The 21017-nt window shown below is 34.8% G+C and overlaps 3 protein-coding genes across 3 annotated transcripts; 1 reads left to right on the forward strand and 2 right to left on the reverse strand.

Moving 5' to 3' along the window:
• The first annotated feature begins 6824 nt into the window (after positions 1-6824).
• Positions 6825-10021, forward strand: LOC133302069 (inactive TPR repeat-containing thioredoxin TTL3-like). Its single transcript, XM_061501792.1, has 8 exons — positions 6825-7178; positions 7260-7522; positions 8212-8407; positions 8498-8682; positions 8760-9093; positions 9194-9395; positions 9678-9784; positions 9866-10021. The coding sequence occupies exons 1-8, from the start codon at positions 6825-6827 to the stop codon at positions 10019-10021; spliced, it is 1797 nt and encodes a 598-aa protein (XP_061357776.1).
• Positions 10022-10981: 960 nt separating this feature from the next.
• Positions 10982-11392, reverse strand: LOC133302070 (uncharacterized). Its single transcript, XM_061501793.1, has one exon. The coding sequence runs from the start codon at positions 11390-11392 to the stop codon at positions 10982-10984; it is 411 nt and encodes a 136-aa protein (XP_061357777.1).
• Positions 11393-15570: 4178 nt separating this feature from the next.
• LOC133302121 (bifunctional riboflavin kinase/FMN phosphatase-like) lies at positions 15571-20020 on the reverse strand. Its single transcript, XM_061501864.1, has 10 exons — positions 19639-20020; positions 19337-19526; positions 18848-18978; positions 18403-18472; positions 17998-18063; positions 16999-17150; positions 16829-16906; positions 16414-16553; positions 16051-16143; positions 15571-15824 (listed from the first exon to the last, which is right to left on the reverse strand). Exons 1-10 carry the CDS (start codon positions 19727-19729, stop codon positions 15732-15734), a joined length of 1104 nt encoding a protein of 367 aa, XP_061357848.1. The 5' UTR covers positions 19730-20020; the 3' UTR covers positions 15571-15731.
• Between the last annotated feature and the right edge of the window lie 997 nt (positions 20021-21017).

Here is a 21017-nt window from a genome sequence, read left to right on the forward strand (position 1 = left end):
GGGTTTTGGCATTATCCCAGGTTAATTACATCGACAAAATACTTGCCAGGTTCAGCATGGAGAATTCCAAGAAGGGAATTTTACCTTTCAGGCATGGTATTCATCTCTCTAAGGAGCAATCTCCTAAAACTCCTGAGCAGAGAGAACGCATGGGTAGAATACCTTATGCTTCGGCAGTAGGTAGTCTCATGTATGCTATGCTTTGCACCAGACCAGATATCTGCTATGCAGTGGGAGTAGTAAGCCGGTACCAATCCAATCCTGGAGAGGAACACTGGGTAGCGGTTAAACATATACTCAAGTACCTACGGAGAACGAGAGATTATATGTTGGTCTATTCTAGTGGGAGTCTTGAAACCGTTGGTTATACGGACTCAGATTTCCAAGGAGATATTGACTCAAGAAAGTCCACCTCAGGATATGTGTTCACTCTTAATGGCGGTGCCATTTGTTGGAGGAGTGTCAAACAATCATGTGTGGCTGACTCTACCACAGAGGCTGAGTATGTAGCTGCTTCAGAGGCTGCAAAGGAAGCCGCATGGTTAAAGAAGTTCCTAACGGACCTTCAGGTGATACCAGGTGTTAGTCGTCCCATCACACTTTACTGTGACAACAGTGGGGCAGTAGCACAGTGCAAAGAACCAAGGTGTCACAAAAGGCAAAAGCACATAGAGAGGAAGTACCACTTGATCCGAGATATCATTGAGAGAGGAGACACAGTGGTTGCCAAGATAGCATCGGATGATAACCTTGCTGACCCTTTTACTAAGAGTTTGCCTGAACGTGTGTTCGAGAGGCATGTTACATCTATGGGTCTTGGGAGGATTCCAGATTTGCTATAGCTTTAGGAGTTAATTTTTCACTTCGTTATTTTGTGCTTTTTCGAGCAAGACATTATGGCTTTGTTATTTTTCTGAATGTTATAAATGAGGTATTTTTCATTTGTATGGCACACTATTTACAAACTCTAAGGTCCGGATCAATTGTGGAGTATATGACCATATGGATACGTTCATGGAGGACATGGTCATAAGTTCTCACAATTGATGAATAGGTTCACAGCTATTAAATTAAGTTGGGCACTTTATTTAGGCTGCAATGTTTTATGAGATGATTTTGTCCGAATCATTATAAAATATTGGTGTGAGTTAATACTTACATTGAAGGGATCAAGGAGAGATTTGATTAAGGTTGTTCTTTCTGTCATAAGGAATCAAATTTCCAGATAACTATAGTTATGTAATTGCCCTTAATCCTGTGTTTATTTTAAATAAATAATTAAATAGTCTTCATTCTTTGATTTACCAACGGGTGAGGTCCGATCTTTTGACGGCCAATAACTCGGTGTTTTGGGAGTGAGATTGTTTGATTATCAGTATTTATGAGATAAACAACAAGGAATTTATAGGAAATGTCCCCTTGATATATTTCGGTACTTGGATATTAAAGACACTGGCCAGTGCATGTAATCCATTAGAGAAATTATCAAAGTCAAGGGAATAAATAATTGATTGAGTTACAGAAAACTAATCAATGAATTATAGACATTCTATAAAGGGGCAATGCATATTAATGTTATAAATGTCATTATTCTTGGAGTTCACGTTCGGGTTTTTAGTGGAGTAGCACTGAATTAGATAATCTTGTGAAGATTGTCAGGAGCCTTGATCAATGACAAATGGTAGGTCCCCAGGCTAGCTCGAGACAAGGGATGAGGTATATTATCAGATGATGATAGCTTATGGGCTACATGGTCTTGGGTTTACGAACTCAAGTTTGTATATTAAAGAGCAAGTGGGAGATTGTTGGATATATGCTCTTTTGGTCACTAAAGTCCTATTGGGCTTCAGTGACACTTGAGCCCATGAGGCTTAGGGTTGAGTTATGTCTAAGACCTAAAGTATATATTCACAGTTTTCTCCTCTTGTGCCTCTAAGGTGAACAGATCATTAGAAACAAACCCAAGAGGCAGACGTTCATCATCTGAACGGTTGCCCACACAACCATCTCATCCTCCTCGAGAGATAGTCTGGAAGATCGATCATAGAGGGAACAACTATTGTTCGTGGTCACACAACTACGCCCTTCCAGGTAATCAAAACGATGAAGGTTAATCTTTTCCCTCGTCGTGTCGGTTCGATGCGCTTCCGCGTTTCTGATGATATACCTACATTAAATTTGTTTGGGTAGTTAGAAAAACACTTTAAAAACAAATTAATCAAAAAATACACTTAATTTTGTACAAAATTTCTGAGCATACACCTACAGAAAAAAAGCTTGAAAATGTTGCAGTGGATGGAATTGATCTTATTTAGTTGACACTATCCGGCGTTCATCACACATTCACACGTTGTCTCTCCATTGAACGAAAGAGTTTTTCCCTGTATACTGACTAATGATGAATCTAAAGATTCTAAACAAGACAAGTAGTAGCATGCATTATAGCGTTACAACTAAAGTTGAAGCATTGATTATATATTTTCTGGTTTGAACGATTCGTAGTTTATAAACTCGCGTCTCACAGTTAATTAACTTTACTTTTTTTTTATTATAAATAGTACATATATAGCAAATAATTTATTTCAAAAAATAACTTTTGACTTTTTTCCAGGAAGAAAATCTCCAATACCCAGAAAAAATAATAATTTTGGTTCACATCAATGCCATGGCGATCAGAAATTCTCAGCTGTTCTTTTATATATTGTAGTATAAAATCATTATATGGCTCATATCAAGATGTTAATTTATTCAGATTTCAACGCGGAAACCAAAAAATGTCAGATTGAATTCACTATATATCTGCTTTGCCTGCAAAAAGAAATGAAAATGAAGTAGCTAGAAATTATATGGATTGTGCAACTTGTTACTTTAAGCTTCTTTTATATTTGGTTGAGATTGAAAATTGACATGCATGCACGACCACTCGCATTCCAAAATCAAAAGCTCGAGAATGAAGTAGTCAAATTTGTTCAAGTTGATGCATTAAACTATTACTAAAGAGTTAGTAAATATACAAAGGAAAAACTATTCTTATGTTATATAAGATATAATTTCTCTCCTATACACTTTTCGATAACTGTGTCACTTTTTTATTTTATTTTATTTTTTTAGGTAGTGGAGTCCACAAATTTATCTCTATGACATGAGATAACTATCTCCTTTAACATGAGATTAATAAATTTCACATACAAAACGTTTCAATCAAAATCAAAATTTTTATTTGTTAAATATACAAAACGTTTCAATCAATTTTTGGCTTCATCTAATAGTCTTTTTCTCTAAAGTCTTACAATCAATTTTTTTTTTTCGTATAAGTTCAAAACTTCAAATAAATCATAAGAATTTAACGGATTAAAAGCCTCATAGTTTTATATATAATTATTAAAGATCAATATTGTGTATAGTACACGATATGACGATACACTAACTAAATACACACTAAGTATTAAGAGCAAATAATAAAATTTTAAGAAATTTGCAATTTGAAGAGCTATGGGACCCGAACAATAACTTTAGATCTGTCCCTAATTATTCTGATGGTGACACCTATTTGAGAATGACAATATATTTTATGAGTTTTATAATTCTTATTTAATATGAGAATTATAATTTTCTTACACATCCGTCGATTTCCGTGCTGACATGGGTCCTACATATAATTTATTCTTACACATGGGTCCCACATGCTTTTTATCTCTACAACATGAGATTTCAATTATCCTTCAACATGAGAATTATAAAACCCATATTTTATATACAGACGAAAAACAATTAAATGTCATAAAGTAAATAAGGAAAAACCTACTTCCGAGCATAATAGACACTTTGGTATAGGGCCAAATAAGGTTTTGCATAATATGAATGGGAAACAACTTTACTTCAGTATCCCAAAACCTTTTATTTATAGTAAAAGGCGGTTTCTTAAAGGAATTTTATTATTAATCTAGAGATACCATTAGAATATAAAAGTTCTAAGAATTGTACTATCATCTTACTAATTCTACATAAAATGATGAAATGAACAATACAATCATACTTTGTTAAGAGTTAACCAAAATTTGGAGAAGAAAATGGAGTTATCTTTGGTGGTGGTTTGCAAAATATTGAAAAAAGATGTGCAACAAAAAGTAAGGTAACAATAGGGGTGTGTTATGGGCAGCAGAAAGTACACATATGAAGTCATGTTTCTGGTTTTGGTAAAATACACAACACCATTCCCATCCCAGTCCATTGAACTTTACTTTATTATCTCTAATAAAGTCCAAACAGAATGTCAGTGCATGTTGCTGGAATATGCTTGACACCACACTCCAAAGTCCAACCTAAGAAGAGTGGAGTGGGGGCCACAGTTTTTGCTTTGTTGGAGGCTATGCTTAGGAATGTGATGGCCCCACCTAACGCTGCACTCTCTCCACATGCCCACCGGCACTGTGTCTCCACTTCACCCACACTAACGTGCCCTTCTTGCACTTATAATTATTTGAATTCAATTCTTATTTAAATTTGTTACATTGGCTTAAGTTGTTGATTTTCTAACTTGGAGTATTAACTTTCGTTGCTCAAAATCATAATCACTCATATAGTCAAACTTTGTATTATTGTTATTAAAACAGATCCGGCCATGCAGCTAAACGAGACAAGAGTGGGTGAATCGGCCATAAATCTAGTTCAATCGATGTTGGTTTTCTGATTGAACCGATTATTTAAAATTATGGTAAAATATTTCATTGCACTCCTAGAAGTCAAAGTCAACACCTAAAGGAAGAAAAGTCAAATGTTAGTTATTAAATGTCATCACATTACTTCTATGGGACTTATGTATGTCATCTGACAGAGAGATTTTATAATTTCCTGCAGAGACAATATAGATGAACCCTATTGTTATTTAAAAAAACAAAAAAAGCAAAAGTTTCAGACATGGATTTCGATCACTCTATGACATAATATAAACAATTTCTTGAAACATAATAATTATAAATCCCTATTTCTAATTATATTTTTGTTAAGTATCTTTACATAAATTTCACTCAAACTGTTTGACTCGTGACTATTGATTAAACTTATGCTCTATTGACTTAGTATCTCGATGAGTCAATTATCGATTATATATATATATATATGAGTAGAATTATTTGATATCTGTGTCAAACTTACAAATTAACTATAACAGTCAGATTGATAGAAATCAATGGTTGAATTTGGTATCAAACTTTTTAGTTTGACACAGATATCAAATAATTCTACTTTTTATATATATATATATATATATATATATATATATATATATATATATATATAATTTCTTTGGGCTTATTTCTGATCAAGGATCATCGACCATTTTGTCCATAAAACCAGACAAGAGTGATGATGTTCATGAGATATGTCTCTTCTCCCAAACTTACTGTTTACGTGGAATAAACCATTTGTGACAAAAAAAGTGCTTTAGAGTGCAGATCTATTTCACTAGGTCATTATTAACAATGTCAATTGCTATTCACTTTGCGATGTTCAAAGTAGAAGGTAATTTCCCTCCTTTTGTTTTTAATTATGTGAATTCTTATGTTATTATATTTGCAACCACTTCTTGGCACGTTTTAAAATTTACTGTCGTGAGTAGTGGTTTGTCTTCTCAATTGAAGACATGTTTAATATTCCTTATATCTTTATGCAGAAAAGTTGGATTGATATGATTTTGAAATGACATTATTTCGGTCATTTTCTTTTATATATAAAAAAAGTTTTTGTTGATTTGTTCCCTTAGCAACAAAATTTACGTTGTAAGTATCGAATAGTGGTAGCTCAGTTGGCGCATGAGAGCTAAGCAGGTGGGGATGAGAGCATGTGTTCGAATCTTTCCAGTACCACCTTTGGGAGAGGTTTAAAGCTTTAATCCTGGACCCGCCCCGAATCGGATTAGTTACAAAATAATAAACCGACTTGAAATATTTGAAAAAAAAAAAAAAACATAACAATTTGAGATTATCATTGCTAATTTATACGGCTAATAAAGTATGTAATTTAATGTAGTACAGGTATTGAATTGATGACGCTTATGACGAATTAATATAAAATACTAGGATGAGAAAATTAAAGGACAATCGGTCCTAGGCATGACATTATTTATTCTAAGCAATTTAGTAAGGGACATGTTATATTTACAAATTTTTTTGTTTACAAACTCTTACAAACTATATTACGTAGGATCGGTCCTACATTAATCACACAGTGTACGACCGATCCTACATTAGTGTAATTGCAAAAAAAACTTGTAAACGGATCCTGTCCCATTCAATAAACCCCTTGAGTTTTCATTTCGAGGCTTAAATATTCTACGATCTCAAGTGTATTTTTTTTTTTTTTAATAAATATAATGATAGAAAATTATTTCAAGCAGAGTGGGCCATGAGAAAGTCATGACGCCAGACGTGGGCCATGTGTGGGTTGGGCCTGATCTAGGCCCATTGTACTTCTTGTATGTTACATGTTTATTTCAATGTAGTAGAGGTTATCAAATGGATGTAGTAGAAACTAGTAATGCTAGCCGTTACGCGTAAGCATCATCTCATCAAGTTTAAGGAGGGGGAGGTAAGAGAAAAACATAACGAAGAAAAAAACCTTCACCATGAAAGAGAAAAACTAAGCTTGAGCATTGTTTCTCTTCTTTTAAACTCAAAACCAAACCAGAACAAACCTACGATCACACACACGCACGCACGCACAAACACACAGAGATTCGCGTCACTTAATAATAATAACTAGTTTTTGTTATTGCTTTATTTTCCAATTTCCTATATTAACCAAAACAGACACACACTAAGTGAATAATGTCCAACACAATGCAACAAACGGGCTTCGATTCCCTGTGTCGCGACCACAACAAGCCCGATTCCAAACAACTCGATCTGGGTTCCACCGTTAATGCCGCCGCTGCTCCCAAACTCCCCAGTGACAGAATGCCTACCAACCACTCCGGCGAGCTCGCTGCGACGACTAGCGATAAAAAGCCCGGTCACCGGAGATCGGTCTCCGCCGGAGCTCCGTTATACCACTCTGTCGGAGCGAACAGTCCGAGCTTGTTTCCGAGCGGGAACATTTGTCCGACGGGGAAGATCCTCAAACCGGGTTCCGGTTTGCCCTCTCGCGGGCCGAACCGGACCGACGTCTTGGGTTCGGGGAATGTGAACTACGGGCGCGGCAGCATAGTGCGGGGTTTGGGTGGGAATTCTGTGGGTGCGGGTGTATCATCGGTTATGGTGAAGCGCGCAATGGGTGGTTCTGATCCTGAGGAGGTGAAGAATGTTGGGAACGATTTGTATAGGAGTGGTAACTTTACAGAGGCGTTGGCAATGTATGATCGTGCTGTTTCCATGTCGCCGGGAAATTCCGCTTACCGGAGTAATCGTGCGGCGGCGCTCACGGCGTTGGGGAGGTTAGGTGAGGCGGCGAGGGAGTGCCTTGAGGCTGTGAAGTTGGATCCTGCTTATGCTAGGGCCCACAAGAGGCTTTCCTCTCTTTATCTCCGGTAACTTAAAATGCTCTCAATTTTGATTATTTTATTTTTATCTAGGGTTTCTCTTTTTTCATGTCACTCTCTTCTCATGTCAGATGAGATAACATTTCTCTCATGCTATAGACACAACAAGTGGTAGGTTCCACTACTTCTTAAATAAATAAGAATTAAAAAGAAGATAATACGGATTTCGATATCTCACAATATTAAAAAACAATTTTCAACAACGTCAGAAAATGATTTCTCTTTTATCTAACTATTATGATTTATTAAATGTGGCCGTTCGATTTAAGTAAATCAATAATTAAGATTTGATATGAGAAATGTTATTCTTATACCGGTGGAGACTTTATGTTATGTTATCTTTGTAATTTAATTTGTTTTCGGTAATAGTCAATCATATGGATGGTTTGATTCTCTTGTTTGCTTTGTTCATCTGTCATATGAATTTTAGTATAGGCTTATGCTTTTTCTTTGCGTTTTCCTTAGTTATTTATTGTCTAGTATGCCATGGTGTTTATAGTGGAGGAGAACCTTGTCATAAAGGTTGGTGTTGTCACCATTAGGTTGCCCTTTTTTATGTGTTGGTGTTTTTTAAATTTAAATTTCTCATTTTGATTGGTCTTGTGTTGTGGACTGTAGAATTTAGAATTGGAGGCATTGAATTTGTGTTGACTTATTAGATTTTGAATTTTGTGTAGCTTTGGGCAGGTTGGGAATTCCAGGCATCACCTCTCTCTCTCTGGGGTGAAGGAGGATCAATCTGAGGAGCAGAAGCTGTTGTTATTGGAGAAGCATCTGAACCGATGTGAAGATGCGCGAAAGGTTGGCGATTGGAAGAGAGCAATTAGGGAATCAGAGGCAGCCATTGCTGTTGGGGCAGATTCCTCACCTCAGGTTATGCTATTCTGCTCTTGACTGATGAAATGAGCGTGAAATTTTTGTAGTTTTCCATTGGCTAACTTGTTTGACTGCTACTTATTACAGCTTGTTGCTTGTAAAGCTGAAGCTTATTTAAAACTCCATCAACTCGAGGATGCTGAATCCTGTCTCTCAAACATTCCAAAGTTGGATGGTTGTCCCTCAGCCTGCTCTCAAACCAAGTTCTTCGGTATGGTTGGTGAAGCTTATGTACTTTTTGTCTCCGCGCAGGTTGAGATGGCTTTGGGAAGGTAAACAAACACCTTAGACTCCAAATACATAAAACTTTTGAGTGAATGTGTGAGAAACATATGATGGATTGTTGCAGGTTTGAGAATGCTGTCGCAGCAGCAGAAAAGGCTAGCCTGTTAGATTACAGTAATGTTGAAGTTGCTAGGGTTGCAAATATTGTGAAAATGGTGGCACAATCTCGTTCCAGGGGCAATGATCTTTTCAGCTCTGGCAAATTTTGTGAAGCTTGTTCTGCTTATGGAGAAGGCCTCAAATATGACAATTCCAACTATGTTCTATATTGCAATAGAGCTATTTGTTGGTCTAAACTTGGACTATGGGAACAATCTGTTCAAGACTGCAACCAAGCTCTTAAAATTCAACCAAATTACACCAAAGCCCTTTTCCGCAGGGCTGCGTCAAATGCAAAGGTGAACCCACTTGCAATGTGTTATGTGGGTGTGTTCATTGTTGTTTTGTTCTCTGAAGTTATTTCTTCATCGTTCTATAAGATGCATAATCTTGTTGCAGCTTGAAAGATGGGTAGAAGTTGTTAAAGATTACCAGGCCTTAAAACGCGAACTCCCTAATGACAATGAAGTTGCTGAATCTCTTCGTCAGGCTCAACTAGCATTGGAGGAATCTCGTGGAGTGGTATATGGTACTAAGTTTGGAGTTGAAGTTGAAGAAATCTCTGCATTAGATAAATTTAAAGCTGCAATTGCTTCTGCTGGTAATTTCAATACTTTATTTGTTTAATCTTAAAATGTTGACTAAGCATTTTTCTTGCTTCATTTATGTGTATATATATTGTGAAATAGTTTTCTCATTTTACATGAGAAAATTTTCTCATGTTACACTCATAATAAAAAAGTGGGATCCATCTTGATTTGTGTTTTATCACTTTTTTGTGGATCCCACTCATGTATTGTGTGTGTAACATGAGAAAATATTCTCATGTAAAATAAGAAAATTAATCCCCATATATTTTTTTAATGAAAATATGAATTTTCAGGTGTTTCTGTGGTTCATTTCAAAGAGGCATCAAATGAACTATGTGAAGAAATATCTCCATTCATAAATACATTGTGTGTGAGATATCCGTCTATTAAATTTATTAAGGTACACAATGTCAAGTGGCTTTAATGAACTTCCTAAAACAATTGTCGTATCTGTCTAATTTTCTTCAAAATTTAATTGAAGGTGGACGTGGAGGAGTGTCTAGCAATAGCAAAAGCCGAAAGCATAAGAAGTGTTCCAACTTTTAAAATTTATAAAAAGGGAGAGAAGGTGAAGGAGATGATCCGCCCAACACATCAGTTCTTAGAGGACTCAGTAAGGAAATGTAATAGCCTCTAGATTTTAGAATTCATACTCATTATTTGCATTCAAATGCAACTAAAATCATAGCAATTGAAGAAGGTACTCTAAGAATGCGCCAAACCCTCTTTAGTTCACATTAGGAATTCAGCTTTCCCTGTGATACACACACATGGATACCAATTTTTCAGAGTGCTTTTATTAGGCTGGAAAAATTCAGAGAGATAGATATTAGTTAACATTTTGAAATTATATATGTATATATTTTTCCATGTTTCAAACCCAAAAGTGATCGTTTTTCTCTGTATATTTTTTATTTTGTTGCACGAGGCTTAATAAAAATGCTAGACTAAACATACAATTTGGTTTGCAGAACATGAGGCAGATAGATTTGGTCCCTAAATATATTGTAATTGACTTATTCAGTTCTTTAATGTTTTAAATGCAATACCTGTTAATACTTTCGTCTCACTAAATCTGTGAAAACTGGACAAATTAAATGGTGGTACATGCAGGTCTGAATCAGTCACTCCTGTATATCTAAGCAAGACATTTTACTTATATGTTTCAGGGATAAATTGCATGTGTACTCAATATGCTATTATGGCCTAAAACCAACACTAAGGGAAAAATACTAATGTCAAATTTAGTTGTAGACTTGGTAGTACCAATGTTATAACATCTTTTGGTACAAAGGAGCAGTAGTTTTGCTTTATTTTTGATAGATAGGTATGTAGAGTTTTCAAAAGTCAAAACAAGCAGCCACAGAAAAACCTTAACATATAAAATGTAATTAATCCTTTAAGAATTTATTACTTTCATATCAATTATTTGGCATAGAAAGACTTTAAAAGATAGATCAGCAAAAAACTGCAGATATTGTAACATCATCCATACATAGCTGAAGAAAATCCTATTACAGGAAATAGAGTAGAGAAATGAAGCTATTATTATTTGCTTTAAGCCAAGCATGAAGCATCTGTGCTGGCTTGATATATGTTACTGTCCTGCAGCAAAGGCCTCAACTGGGAAAGTCTTGGTGATACCAGCAAGACTCTTGAACTGAATCTTCCCAGTTGGTGGGTCATCAACACTGATCTCACTCACAGGTGGCCATAGCATGAGCTCTTTAGCTTTCACACCCTTGAGCTTCTTGATCTTCTTCTTTGAAATGATTCCTGTGATCTCACTGTCATAGCTCACAAGCTTGCTTATTAACTTGAACTGATGCTCCACCTTCTTCTTCTGCACGATCCACATGTAGCCTGTGGCTTTCACAAACCCAACTTCAATCACATCAGCAAGAGGGAGAAGCCCTGCTGGAAGCTCAAACTCTTGGAGCAGAGAAACAGCCATTTTAAGACCTTCCTCATGCCCTTTCTTCACAATACCTCCTTCCTTTTCTGCCATTGAAAGAGATAAACTGTTTGTTGCTTTGGGAATGTTAGTTGATTGAAGAGCTTTTCAGGGTATGTGTATATATAGGTTCTAATTAAGGTGCTTAGGTAACTAAGGACAACGTTTGTGCTTGGTAGATATCGAAGTAAATTCATTTGTATGTACCGTCCAACATTTTCTTTTATTTTGCTTCTCTTCAATGCTTTGTCAACAAGCATTTGTCCATAAACCAATGTGGAAATCAGAGAGTATTGTTATAGTTAAAATTACACTAATTTTGTAGGACGTGGGTGTGACTATCTAGAAATAGTGATCAAGCCAGAAAGATGTGCAAGACGACATAAAATCAATCTGAAGAACCAATGCTTTAGGTGAACTTTGTGGGTGTGAGTAAAGTATGTTTTTGTTTGTTTGTGTAATTGAAAATCGAAGTGGTATCATTTTTTTGGTTTTGATTGAAATTTAGCACTTGTTTTATTTACCGAAATATAGGTCCATAAGCCTTGTAGGGGATTTATTAATAAGATTCGCTATAGTGAATCATTCCATATCACAATATCATTTTGTGAGCGAACGATCACAATTTTACCCAAACTAAGAACAATATATCGATTAGTATACTTCTATTTGGGTAGTTTAAGTAATTTCATTTATTTTTTAACTTTTGCCAGAAGAAAAAGGTTGCATTTAAATTGATTAGGAGTACCCAGGCAAAACGACCATACTATCAATATTTTACAAATCTATCTCCAATTCAAAGCATTTTTGAAATGTATAACCAAACTAAGGTAGTCAAATGCGTCAAAATATATGACGAGATCAGTCCCGTCAGATTAGCTAACGTGATTGCATGCCACCTCAGATGTGGTCATCACTCCCGTCATGGTAGTTGACGCGTATGCCACTTGTCCCGTTAACATTTCTGACGTGGTGGAGTCCCGTCACACATACTAATGAACCTGCCACCTTGGTTGACGGTATTGGTCTAACATAGTGAGGTCCCGTCACATAAAGTGATGAGATTGGTGTGAGCTCAATTCCAACGTGTAGGTCTCGCTAGTGAAGTTGACGAGAACAAAAGAATATATCCCCTTCCTCTTTTTACGTTATTTTACTGTCACAACACGCACCAGGTCTGATCTCAACTTCAAGTGGGGCAATTTATTTCAACTGGGACAATATTTGGCTATAAAAATATTTGCACCTTTTTTTCTTTTCTTTGACCAACATTCACAACCATTGTTGTGAAAATCAGACCAGACCGGCCGGGTCGACCCGGAACCTAGTGAACCGGTCATCTGACTGGTCCGATTATCATATTGGATCGGTCAAGTATCAGATCCGTACGACTCGGTGCGACCCGGCCGGTTTTGGTGAAAAATCGGTGACCCGGCCCGGGTTTTTTTTTAAAAAAAAATTTCAAAAAAAAGTTTTTCACAAAAAAAAATCATAATTAACATATTTGAGTGATCTGTTACTTATTGACTTACACAAGTTATGTACCTACAATCTTAATATTATCTCAATTATGCACTATGCAGAGAATTTTGATTTGATAGTTAGAGATGTCATTTACCGAACCTGAAACATCAATATAACAAGCATTATGTGTTTGTTTGATCCTTTATTGGACAATAATATATAATTTATTAATTTTTATATTAAAATATTTAGAATTTATATTAATTTTTTCAACTATTTGAATATATTTATAATTTTTTTAATATAAATTATAGATTTATATATAATCACCGGATCATGCGGTTCAACCAGTGACCCAGTACTTCAATCGACCGAGTCGATTTTAATAACATTGTTCACAATTGATTACGAGGGATTATCCACTGCTAATCCTCAAAGGCTTACCATGGCATGGTAACTTTAATACAATAAATCCTTATCACAAAAAGCATAGCGACATAAAATATCAGGTAACATACAAGCAATTAATGTTTCATTACAATTATTTAATTATAGATATTGAACATGTCAATTGTATTATGCAAGATGAATGGACTCAATACCGAGATTGGAAACTCAGATACATGTGTCTTCATATGTCTCACTTAAATAAGATGATTTTTGACCTTTACAATTTTATTTTTGAAAAAATATATATTATATCTACTTATTTTTTGTATTTTTTTTCCCATACTGCTCGATTACTATTGTAATTAATTTTATTCTTTTTCTCTTCTCTCGTTGTTAATTAGGATTGTGATTTTTTTATATGAAAATAGGGAAGTAAAATAGGCTTGAAAAAAAGATAAATAAATATAGTATTTTATCTTTTTATTCTTTAATATTTTTTATTTTTATATTTAATAAAGAAAAAATTTATTGAAAAATGAAAAGAGAGTAATAAGGCAGAAAACAAAGACAGCAGATTATATATTATACTCAAAGAATAAAGGCATGAACAATCCTGTTTACTACAAGAAAGGCATGGACAATGTTGTGTTTATGGACGGTCTTTTTTTTCTTCTTTTGTAAACTGCCATTCTGTCTTTTGGTGTATTTCAATGGCACAAGGAAGTGAAAGAAAGAACTCAATTTTATCGATTAAATGGCATGGCATGGCCTGAATGGAATGGAATGTTTATTTTGAGTGAGATAATGAAATGGTTATTGATATGAGGACAAGAAATGATATGGGGAGGGACACGGAGGACATAACACGAATCTCGTCAATTTCACTGGCGAGACCTACACCAGTCTTGTCACTTTTTTTCTGGTGGGACCTCACTATGTCAGACCATTACCGTCAACTAAGGTGGCAGGTTCATTAGAGTGATGACCAGTGACATGTAATCACCTTAGCTAATCTGACGGGACTGATCTCGTCATATATTTTCACGCGTTTAACTGCCTTAGTTTGGTTATACATTTCAAAAAGGTTTTGAGTTGAGGATACATTTGTAAAATATTGCTAATATGGTCGTTTTACCGGAGTACCCACCTACGAAAAATAAACTCGAGAAAACATGATCTTCATCTAAAAAGAGTACTGTAATAGAAGTTGGGGTCTGATCCAGGCCCATTTAGCCCATTCTCATATCCGCTGCTACATAATTTTTGGAGCTAATACATTTACATGCATTAATATTTAATTAGGGTTCGTTTTTTTCTAAGTTACTTTAGATAAATTTATCTAATATTCACTTAAATTATATCATTTTGGGATGGAAATTATGGTGTATTTATAATTTTAATTTACTCTAGAATTATAATAGTCTTTATCATTCTATTTTTTTAATCTTTCAATCCTAAAATTACGTCGTTTGGTGAACATTAGACAAATTTGTCTAAAATAACTTTAGAAACTTTATTCTCGTTTAATTAAAGCGGTAAATTTTTTTTAGTCAAAGTCAATTTTAAAACCACTTATATATTGTGAAATTTTTTACATTAACCTTATCCGTGTCATAGACCCTAATTGTCAGTTTGATACATCCTTAAAAATTGGAATTAGTAATTATTGGATGAAATTTATGTAAAAATTACATAAAAGATCTGTACCTTGGTGGTACATAGATGTGTTCTATGGAGAGTAAAATATGTTAATATAGGGGTGATCATAGTAACAATAGTAGAGACCAAAACACTGGAGAGACTTCCAGTGGTGTGCATAAAGAGGTGTGTGTGTGTGTATGCAAAGATGGCTCTTCCAAGGGGCAGAGTAACAACATAGATAGAAAGTAGAAGAGAGGATCCCCCCTCCATGTGTGAGGGGAGTATTTAGAGAGGAGAGCCCTTTCCAAAGTGGAAGCCCCCCAAAAATGGGTCAATCCCATGAGCTGTCTTACCAAACCTTATCTTGTCAAGGAGACAAGACATACTGCTCACTAGAGGTAGCAGTGCAGGGAAAGGGTAATATTCCAGTGATAAGCTTCTATGGCTTGCCATAGGTGCCCTTTAGAAGATTTTAGATGTAAGCTTTAAGAATGAACCCAACTGATAGGCTTGTAGAGTGAGTCGGCCAAAACAAGATCTATCCGTGATATTTTTGTTTTCATCTTTAAAAGGTGTACTAGAATGACTATAAATGAGAAGTTCGTATGTAAAAACTATAAAAATTGGTGGTCCAAAATGTTTTTTGCAAATATATGTTACATTCAAATATGCTTATACTAACATCTCACTTTCTTCCCAATACATGAATGATGAAGAAAAGCAATTGATTGCTATATTATCATTTGTAATTTTTTGGTAATATATAATTTATTAATCATTACAAGCATTTCCCAATAAATGATTTCATGCATATCTTACTTCATACAAAGAATTTCATTATTATGAAATCTGCAACTCCAATCTTCTCCAACTAAAAGGTCATTCATGTGAAGATTTTCTATGAAAAACAAGTGAATGATGGCAAATCCAGTGAAGCTCTCGCAATAGACTTGTATTCTTCGAGTTTCTCCAATTCCGTGGACGTGAGTTCCTGTTCATGGACACAAATTTTGACTTTTAGATTAGGGGTACAAATAAGATAGATTAGAAAGAGAAGGCTGAAGGGGCAGTAGATAAAATTTTGCAAATGATTATAAAATTTCCCTAAGATATGAATAATAATGTTTTATGCATCTTTATTCCTCATCATGAGCTCTTAATTACTTGCCAAAAAAAAGCCTCCTAGTTAGATTATTCCATCAAAAGATCATCATTACCTTGTTATCCCACGCTCTTACGTAGCCAACAAGATGGATTTGCATCTGCTGCTCAGATTTATGGTCACTGTTTGCATTAATAAGGTAAACATGCTGCAAAATGAGGATATAATGCATCATCAGAGAATCAAGGAAAGGATCAAACCAAGAGGCTGATTATTAGCCTATAAATATGCTTATGATAGTAGAAAAACTGTACTTTTCCAAACTATCAGAATAAAAATATGTTGCAGGATAAATGTGTTATGTGTCTGTACTAATAAGAATTTGGATGAGACACAATAACGCAAGAGTACTTAAAAGGAACCAACCAGAAATTGTACTGAAAAAAGAAATTGTGGAGTTTTATAATTGACAACTCACTATTTTTTTGTTGGCAACATGGGAGAAATGATCCAGTTTAATGCTAACCAATATCTTAAAGTTCCTATCCGTATCAACAACCTTGGCCCAACCGAAGAAAATCCCAACAACTTGATCAGGAAGTGCAAGTGTTGCATTATCTGAATTAAGGAATTAAATTCTATCAGATTGATAAACTCCATTATAAAAAAAAATAAAAAAATACTAAATTTGAAGGGATCAGTGGTTCTGTCAGCTGCTTTGAATATGTAAGATCAATCACATTCCTATTCAGTTTGAAGAGTATGTTATTTGGAGATTACTTGTTATTCCAAATTTCCAATGTCATAACAGCATCAAACTAAGAACACTGAAGCTCAAGCTTATTGTTCATGTTACCAGTTTTATGAACTGAGAAAGTTGAAGTTTCACAAACCTGTGGTTTCTTGTAGAGATCCGGCAACATACAAACCACTTAGATGAATTGGCTCAATAGGCAATGCGTTATCTACCCCTGCCAATATTAGTTTCAAAGATTACTCTTATCAGAGAACACAGTATTCATAGAAATCAATCAACATGCTTAAGAACTAATAAATGCATTACAGTCATCAAAAGGTGGAAGACCCCATAGCTCAGGTTGAAACTCTAGAAGTGAATGAAGCACAACATTTGCTATCCCATTACAATCAGCTTCCCTACGAGATGGGACAGCCACTACCTTCATTTTTGCAGCAATGGCTGCCTTGACACCAACCCTGTTAAAGTACATTGCCGAACATAAATTATATAGTAGCAAATATGATTATTGCATGAAAGAAATCCGAAAGGCTGCACCAAAGGTGCATAAAAATACTTGGCAGTAGATGCTGTGATATATCCAAATGGTGAATGAAAGCAGTGAAAGTGATCTCAGTATCCAAAGATGAATATCTAGTAGTAAACTAACTCTGCTCAACATATACAGATATCTCAAGAACCACTTATACCGTTTTAAAATTCATCAAAGTACTAGACAGGTCATGCATAATGAGATTTTTTGAAAATAATGCTGCAGTTCAGAATTCATAGGCAATATTTCCTCTTCTTAGGCTAAGGTTGTTTGAATAAATGTAGGTGATTTCAATAACCTAACAAAATGACTCTTAATAGGAGGATTGCAAAAATAAAAATTCGATTTCATTTATATCGTTTATTTCTGCAGAAAGAGGTTCATCCAATTGCCAAGAGTCACATACACTCTTTTAACATTTCACACCTTTTTCACTCAACAGCCATCCACACATATCCGTTTAAACTTCTATAATTGAATATGGCCAAAAGGTTGGTGGGAGGAATACTTCCATTTTAGGCTTCATCACTGGTGGTACAGTGGCATTTTCATCAGGGATTATTCTCTGATTTGAATCCTCTTGCCAACTTTAGATGGTACACAGAATCTGACCCCAGATATACTAGACCATCCTTGGTTAAGATTAGGATATAATATTTACTGCCAGTTTGTTATGCTAAGGCCATGAAGTACTCCAAGCCAATTGACTGTAAGAACAAGAAAAAGTACAATAGTCAATGAACATACAATTGCAGAAACTCTGGAAGACTTACATGGAATCCTCAATTACCAGGCAGTTAACTGCATATACACCGATTTTCTTGGCAGCTTCTTCAAATCTGCAACAACTAGACTATCTCACCACTGTGATAAAATTGGAAGAGTATAATTGACTCAAAAGTGAACATTTCAACTAAACAGAAGATGGAAAACTGAGAAAATGTTGGGAGATCTGGATTATAGGGGAAAGTTATGTAATGTGATTGCGCGCATTGAGACAATTGTAATATATTATTTACTTTTAGTCATGATAACTTCTGCTAAAACTCAGGATGGGGGAGACTTTATTTGCTACTCGAAAAATGTTACAGTTGTTCATAGCCACTAGATCCACTTTCTATTAAATGTTTCATATGTTTCCTAAAAGACATGTGAGAGGTCAAAGTGGAGAATCTTACAAAAATGGAGAAGGCTTCCCAGATTTAACCTGGTCACTTCCTAGAATTACAGAAAAGCTTTCTTTCCAACCTACGAAAACCAGTTATAATAAGCATCCAATATAAAGTTTAAGCTGGAAATTGAATTTCAATGGGGCAAAGCAAAAGGTATTCATGATCCAAAAGAAAGTATAAAAAGAAGAAATAAAAAATGGTGGATAATTGCAGGGAGCCTTTCTTAAGCAGATCCTTAAAGAAGAAGAAGAAGAAGCTATGTAGTTATCTTTGGCAGAGGTTACTTGAGAAACAGATACTTGTGTGTCTACATATAATTTAACTTCTTAGTAATCAATTCAGATGTAATAACTAGAATGACAAGCTAACTTGTAATGCTCCTTGAAATTGAAAGACATAAAAATAGAAATAAAATGATTAAAAACTACTACCCCAGTAAACAGAAAACAACCTTTATGATGAGAAATTTTTGCATCTATGTATTCTCGCATGGAGTTTGAAGCAAGAGCCATTGGCACTCCATTTTTCAGGAGATGTTTGACAAGTCGATTAGCACCAGGTAATGGTTTGGCTTCTGCCCACCTAAACCAATTCATGATTCAAAAATAAGAATCAGTAAATGTGTATATTAATAATTAAAATACAAGAGTTTCCTACAGCTTTGACTTATTGAAAATTGTAAAACCACTTCAAAATGTGTGTATTGGCTTTGGAAAACAGATTCAGAAAATAAAATAAATCATGTTTCTTACTATTCACTATTAACAAAATATTCAACAACCTAACAATGTAGTGTTTCATGTATAAAAAATACCAACATGATTCACTTACTGAAGCAAGCAGTTTTTAACCATATTCAACCTTACATTCCATAGAAGATATTGTCATATCAGTTCAAACTCATAGCTTTATGTTGCATCATTATGCTTAGGAGTGTTACCTTTCTCTGTAGAAAGGCGTGATTTCTTTGATAAATTGTTCAGGTGTCAATGGGAGTTCATAGTCCTTAACGTATACAGCTGCAGACTCCTTCTGTGTCATCCCCAACCTCTTCTTCTCCTCCTTCTCCCTGTCCAATTCTTTCCCATACTTTGCAAAGAATTTATTCAATACGCCCCTTGTTGCCCTTTCTGTACACCAATCATTCAACACAAATGCAACGTTTAGGGAGAACCCAAAAGAAGAAAAGTTTAACCAATACCATGGTTGAAGAGAACAAACAACATGGGTAGGGAAGAATACCAGTATCCAAAAGTGTGCCATCTAAGTCAAAAATGACAGCTAAAACCTTGGCTTCTTTATTGCAACCTTTGAACTCACAGCTGCAGCTCATGGCAGCCCTAAAGTTAAGTCTATATAATTGGTGAAAACAATGTGAGGTAGGTTAGTGGCAATCCTATAAATACTACATAAAGCATAAAAGCTGTGTGTTTATGGTTATCCAACTTCAAAGGCATTCCATTCTATTTTATTCTATGAATAATTCACAAATCGTTTGATTCTGGTTCCTTGATATTGTAAAGAAACATGCACACAAATGAACAGTAACTAACGCAATCTTGATACAAAATGGATTAATCTATGGTATTAAAACTACAGTTTGCTGCCTCTTATCATACTCAGTCTTGTCCATCACATCAAAGCATAAATTCTCAGTGAGAGTTGATAGCATCACCAGCTTGATGCTGTGGATATTCCCGTACACTCCCTTAAATGGAACATATTTTTCAGTGCTGTAGTAGGTGCTCTACTTAAAATAACATTAATAAATGATATAGAATAAATAATATTAGGTGATATAACGGTAGCTCAATTAGTGTTAGTTTAAGGGATTTTATCTCTTTTATATATATATATATATATATATATATATAGGGTTCTTCATTTCTTCTGTCACTACTGATGAAAAAACTTGCAGCAAATATATTTACATAAGATACAAAGTCAGATCCTAAAATAAAAAAAAAATAAAAAATTTCAAGATACAGAACCGGATATATATAAGTATATGAAATCCAATTTTTTTTCTCCTTACATTGCCCCACACATACCTATATATTTTTATGTGTATAAAAAATAAAATTATTTTCTAGAAAAACATTAAATCTTTAGTTTAATTATGCTAAACTCAAGCCAATTACGCAAGTACTCAAAAATTACAAATAGTTCACCCGTCACGGCACTTCCAACTAATTTCCAATCACTACTTTCATTGTACCAACTTCAAAATAATCTCTTGGCATTCAGTTTCAAAAATAGTTGCTATACGCATACAAATTATGGTCAGGAGAATCATCTCATCCTAACTAGGAAACAAATAGCATCTTTTAGTTTGATTAAGCTTAAGAGAATAGTCCACTTTTTCAAAAAAACTCTATTAATAAACTTTATAAATTATAAGATATTTTCAACATAAAATAAACTAATCAAAACACATTGACTGGCTCACTATGGACTAAAAATCGGAGCAGAGGTTATATTTTCCTGTATTCCAAAAGAAGGCTTATTCATGATCATAACATCAAGTGCTCAGAGCACAGCCACATCACTTTCCCAGTTTACCTCACTAGCCCTAATATTTTCTTGCTTCCACAATTTGCGGCAACAGTATTGGTAACCAA

The sequence above is a fragment of the Gastrolobium bilobum genome, unplaced genomic scaffold (genome assembly GCF_033153095.1).
Source record: "Gastrolobium bilobum isolate Gb01-03AN ecotype WA unplaced genomic scaffold, APGP_CSIRO_Gbil_v1 utg5726, whole genome shotgun sequence".
Lineage (NCBI taxonomy): Eukaryota > Viridiplantae > Streptophyta > Magnoliopsida > Fabales > Fabaceae > Gastrolobium > Gastrolobium bilobum.

Coding starts and splice junctions, on each gene's coding strand:
- LOC133302069 (XM_061501792.1), top strand. CDS start 6,825: ATGTCCAACACAATGCAACAAACGGGCTTCGATTCCCTGTGTCGCGAC. Junction 7,523..8,211: donor CTTTCCTCTCTTTATCTCCG/GTAACTTAAAAT, acceptor AATTTTGTGTAG/CTTTGGGCAGGTTGGGAATT. Junction 9,396..9,677: donor AGCTGCAATTGCTTCTGCTG/GTAATTTCAATA, acceptor ATGAATTTTCAG/GTGTTTCTGTGGTTCATTTC.
- LOC133302070 (XM_061501793.1), bottom strand. CDS start 11,392: ATGGCAGAAAAGGAAGGAGGTATTGTGAAGAAAGGGCATGAGGAAGGT.
- LOC133302121 (XM_061501864.1), bottom strand. CDS start 19,729: ATGAGCTGCAGCTGTGAGTTCAAAGGTTGCAATAAAGAAGCCAAGGTT. Junction 18,064..18,402: donor GGGAAGCCTTCTCCATTTTT/GTAAGATTCTCC, acceptor TAGTTGTTGCAG/ATTTGAAGAAGCTGCCAAGA. Junction 16,907..16,998: donor TCTTCCACCTTTTGATGACT/GTAATGCATTTA, acceptor TAATATTGGCAG/GGGTAGATAACGCATTGCCT.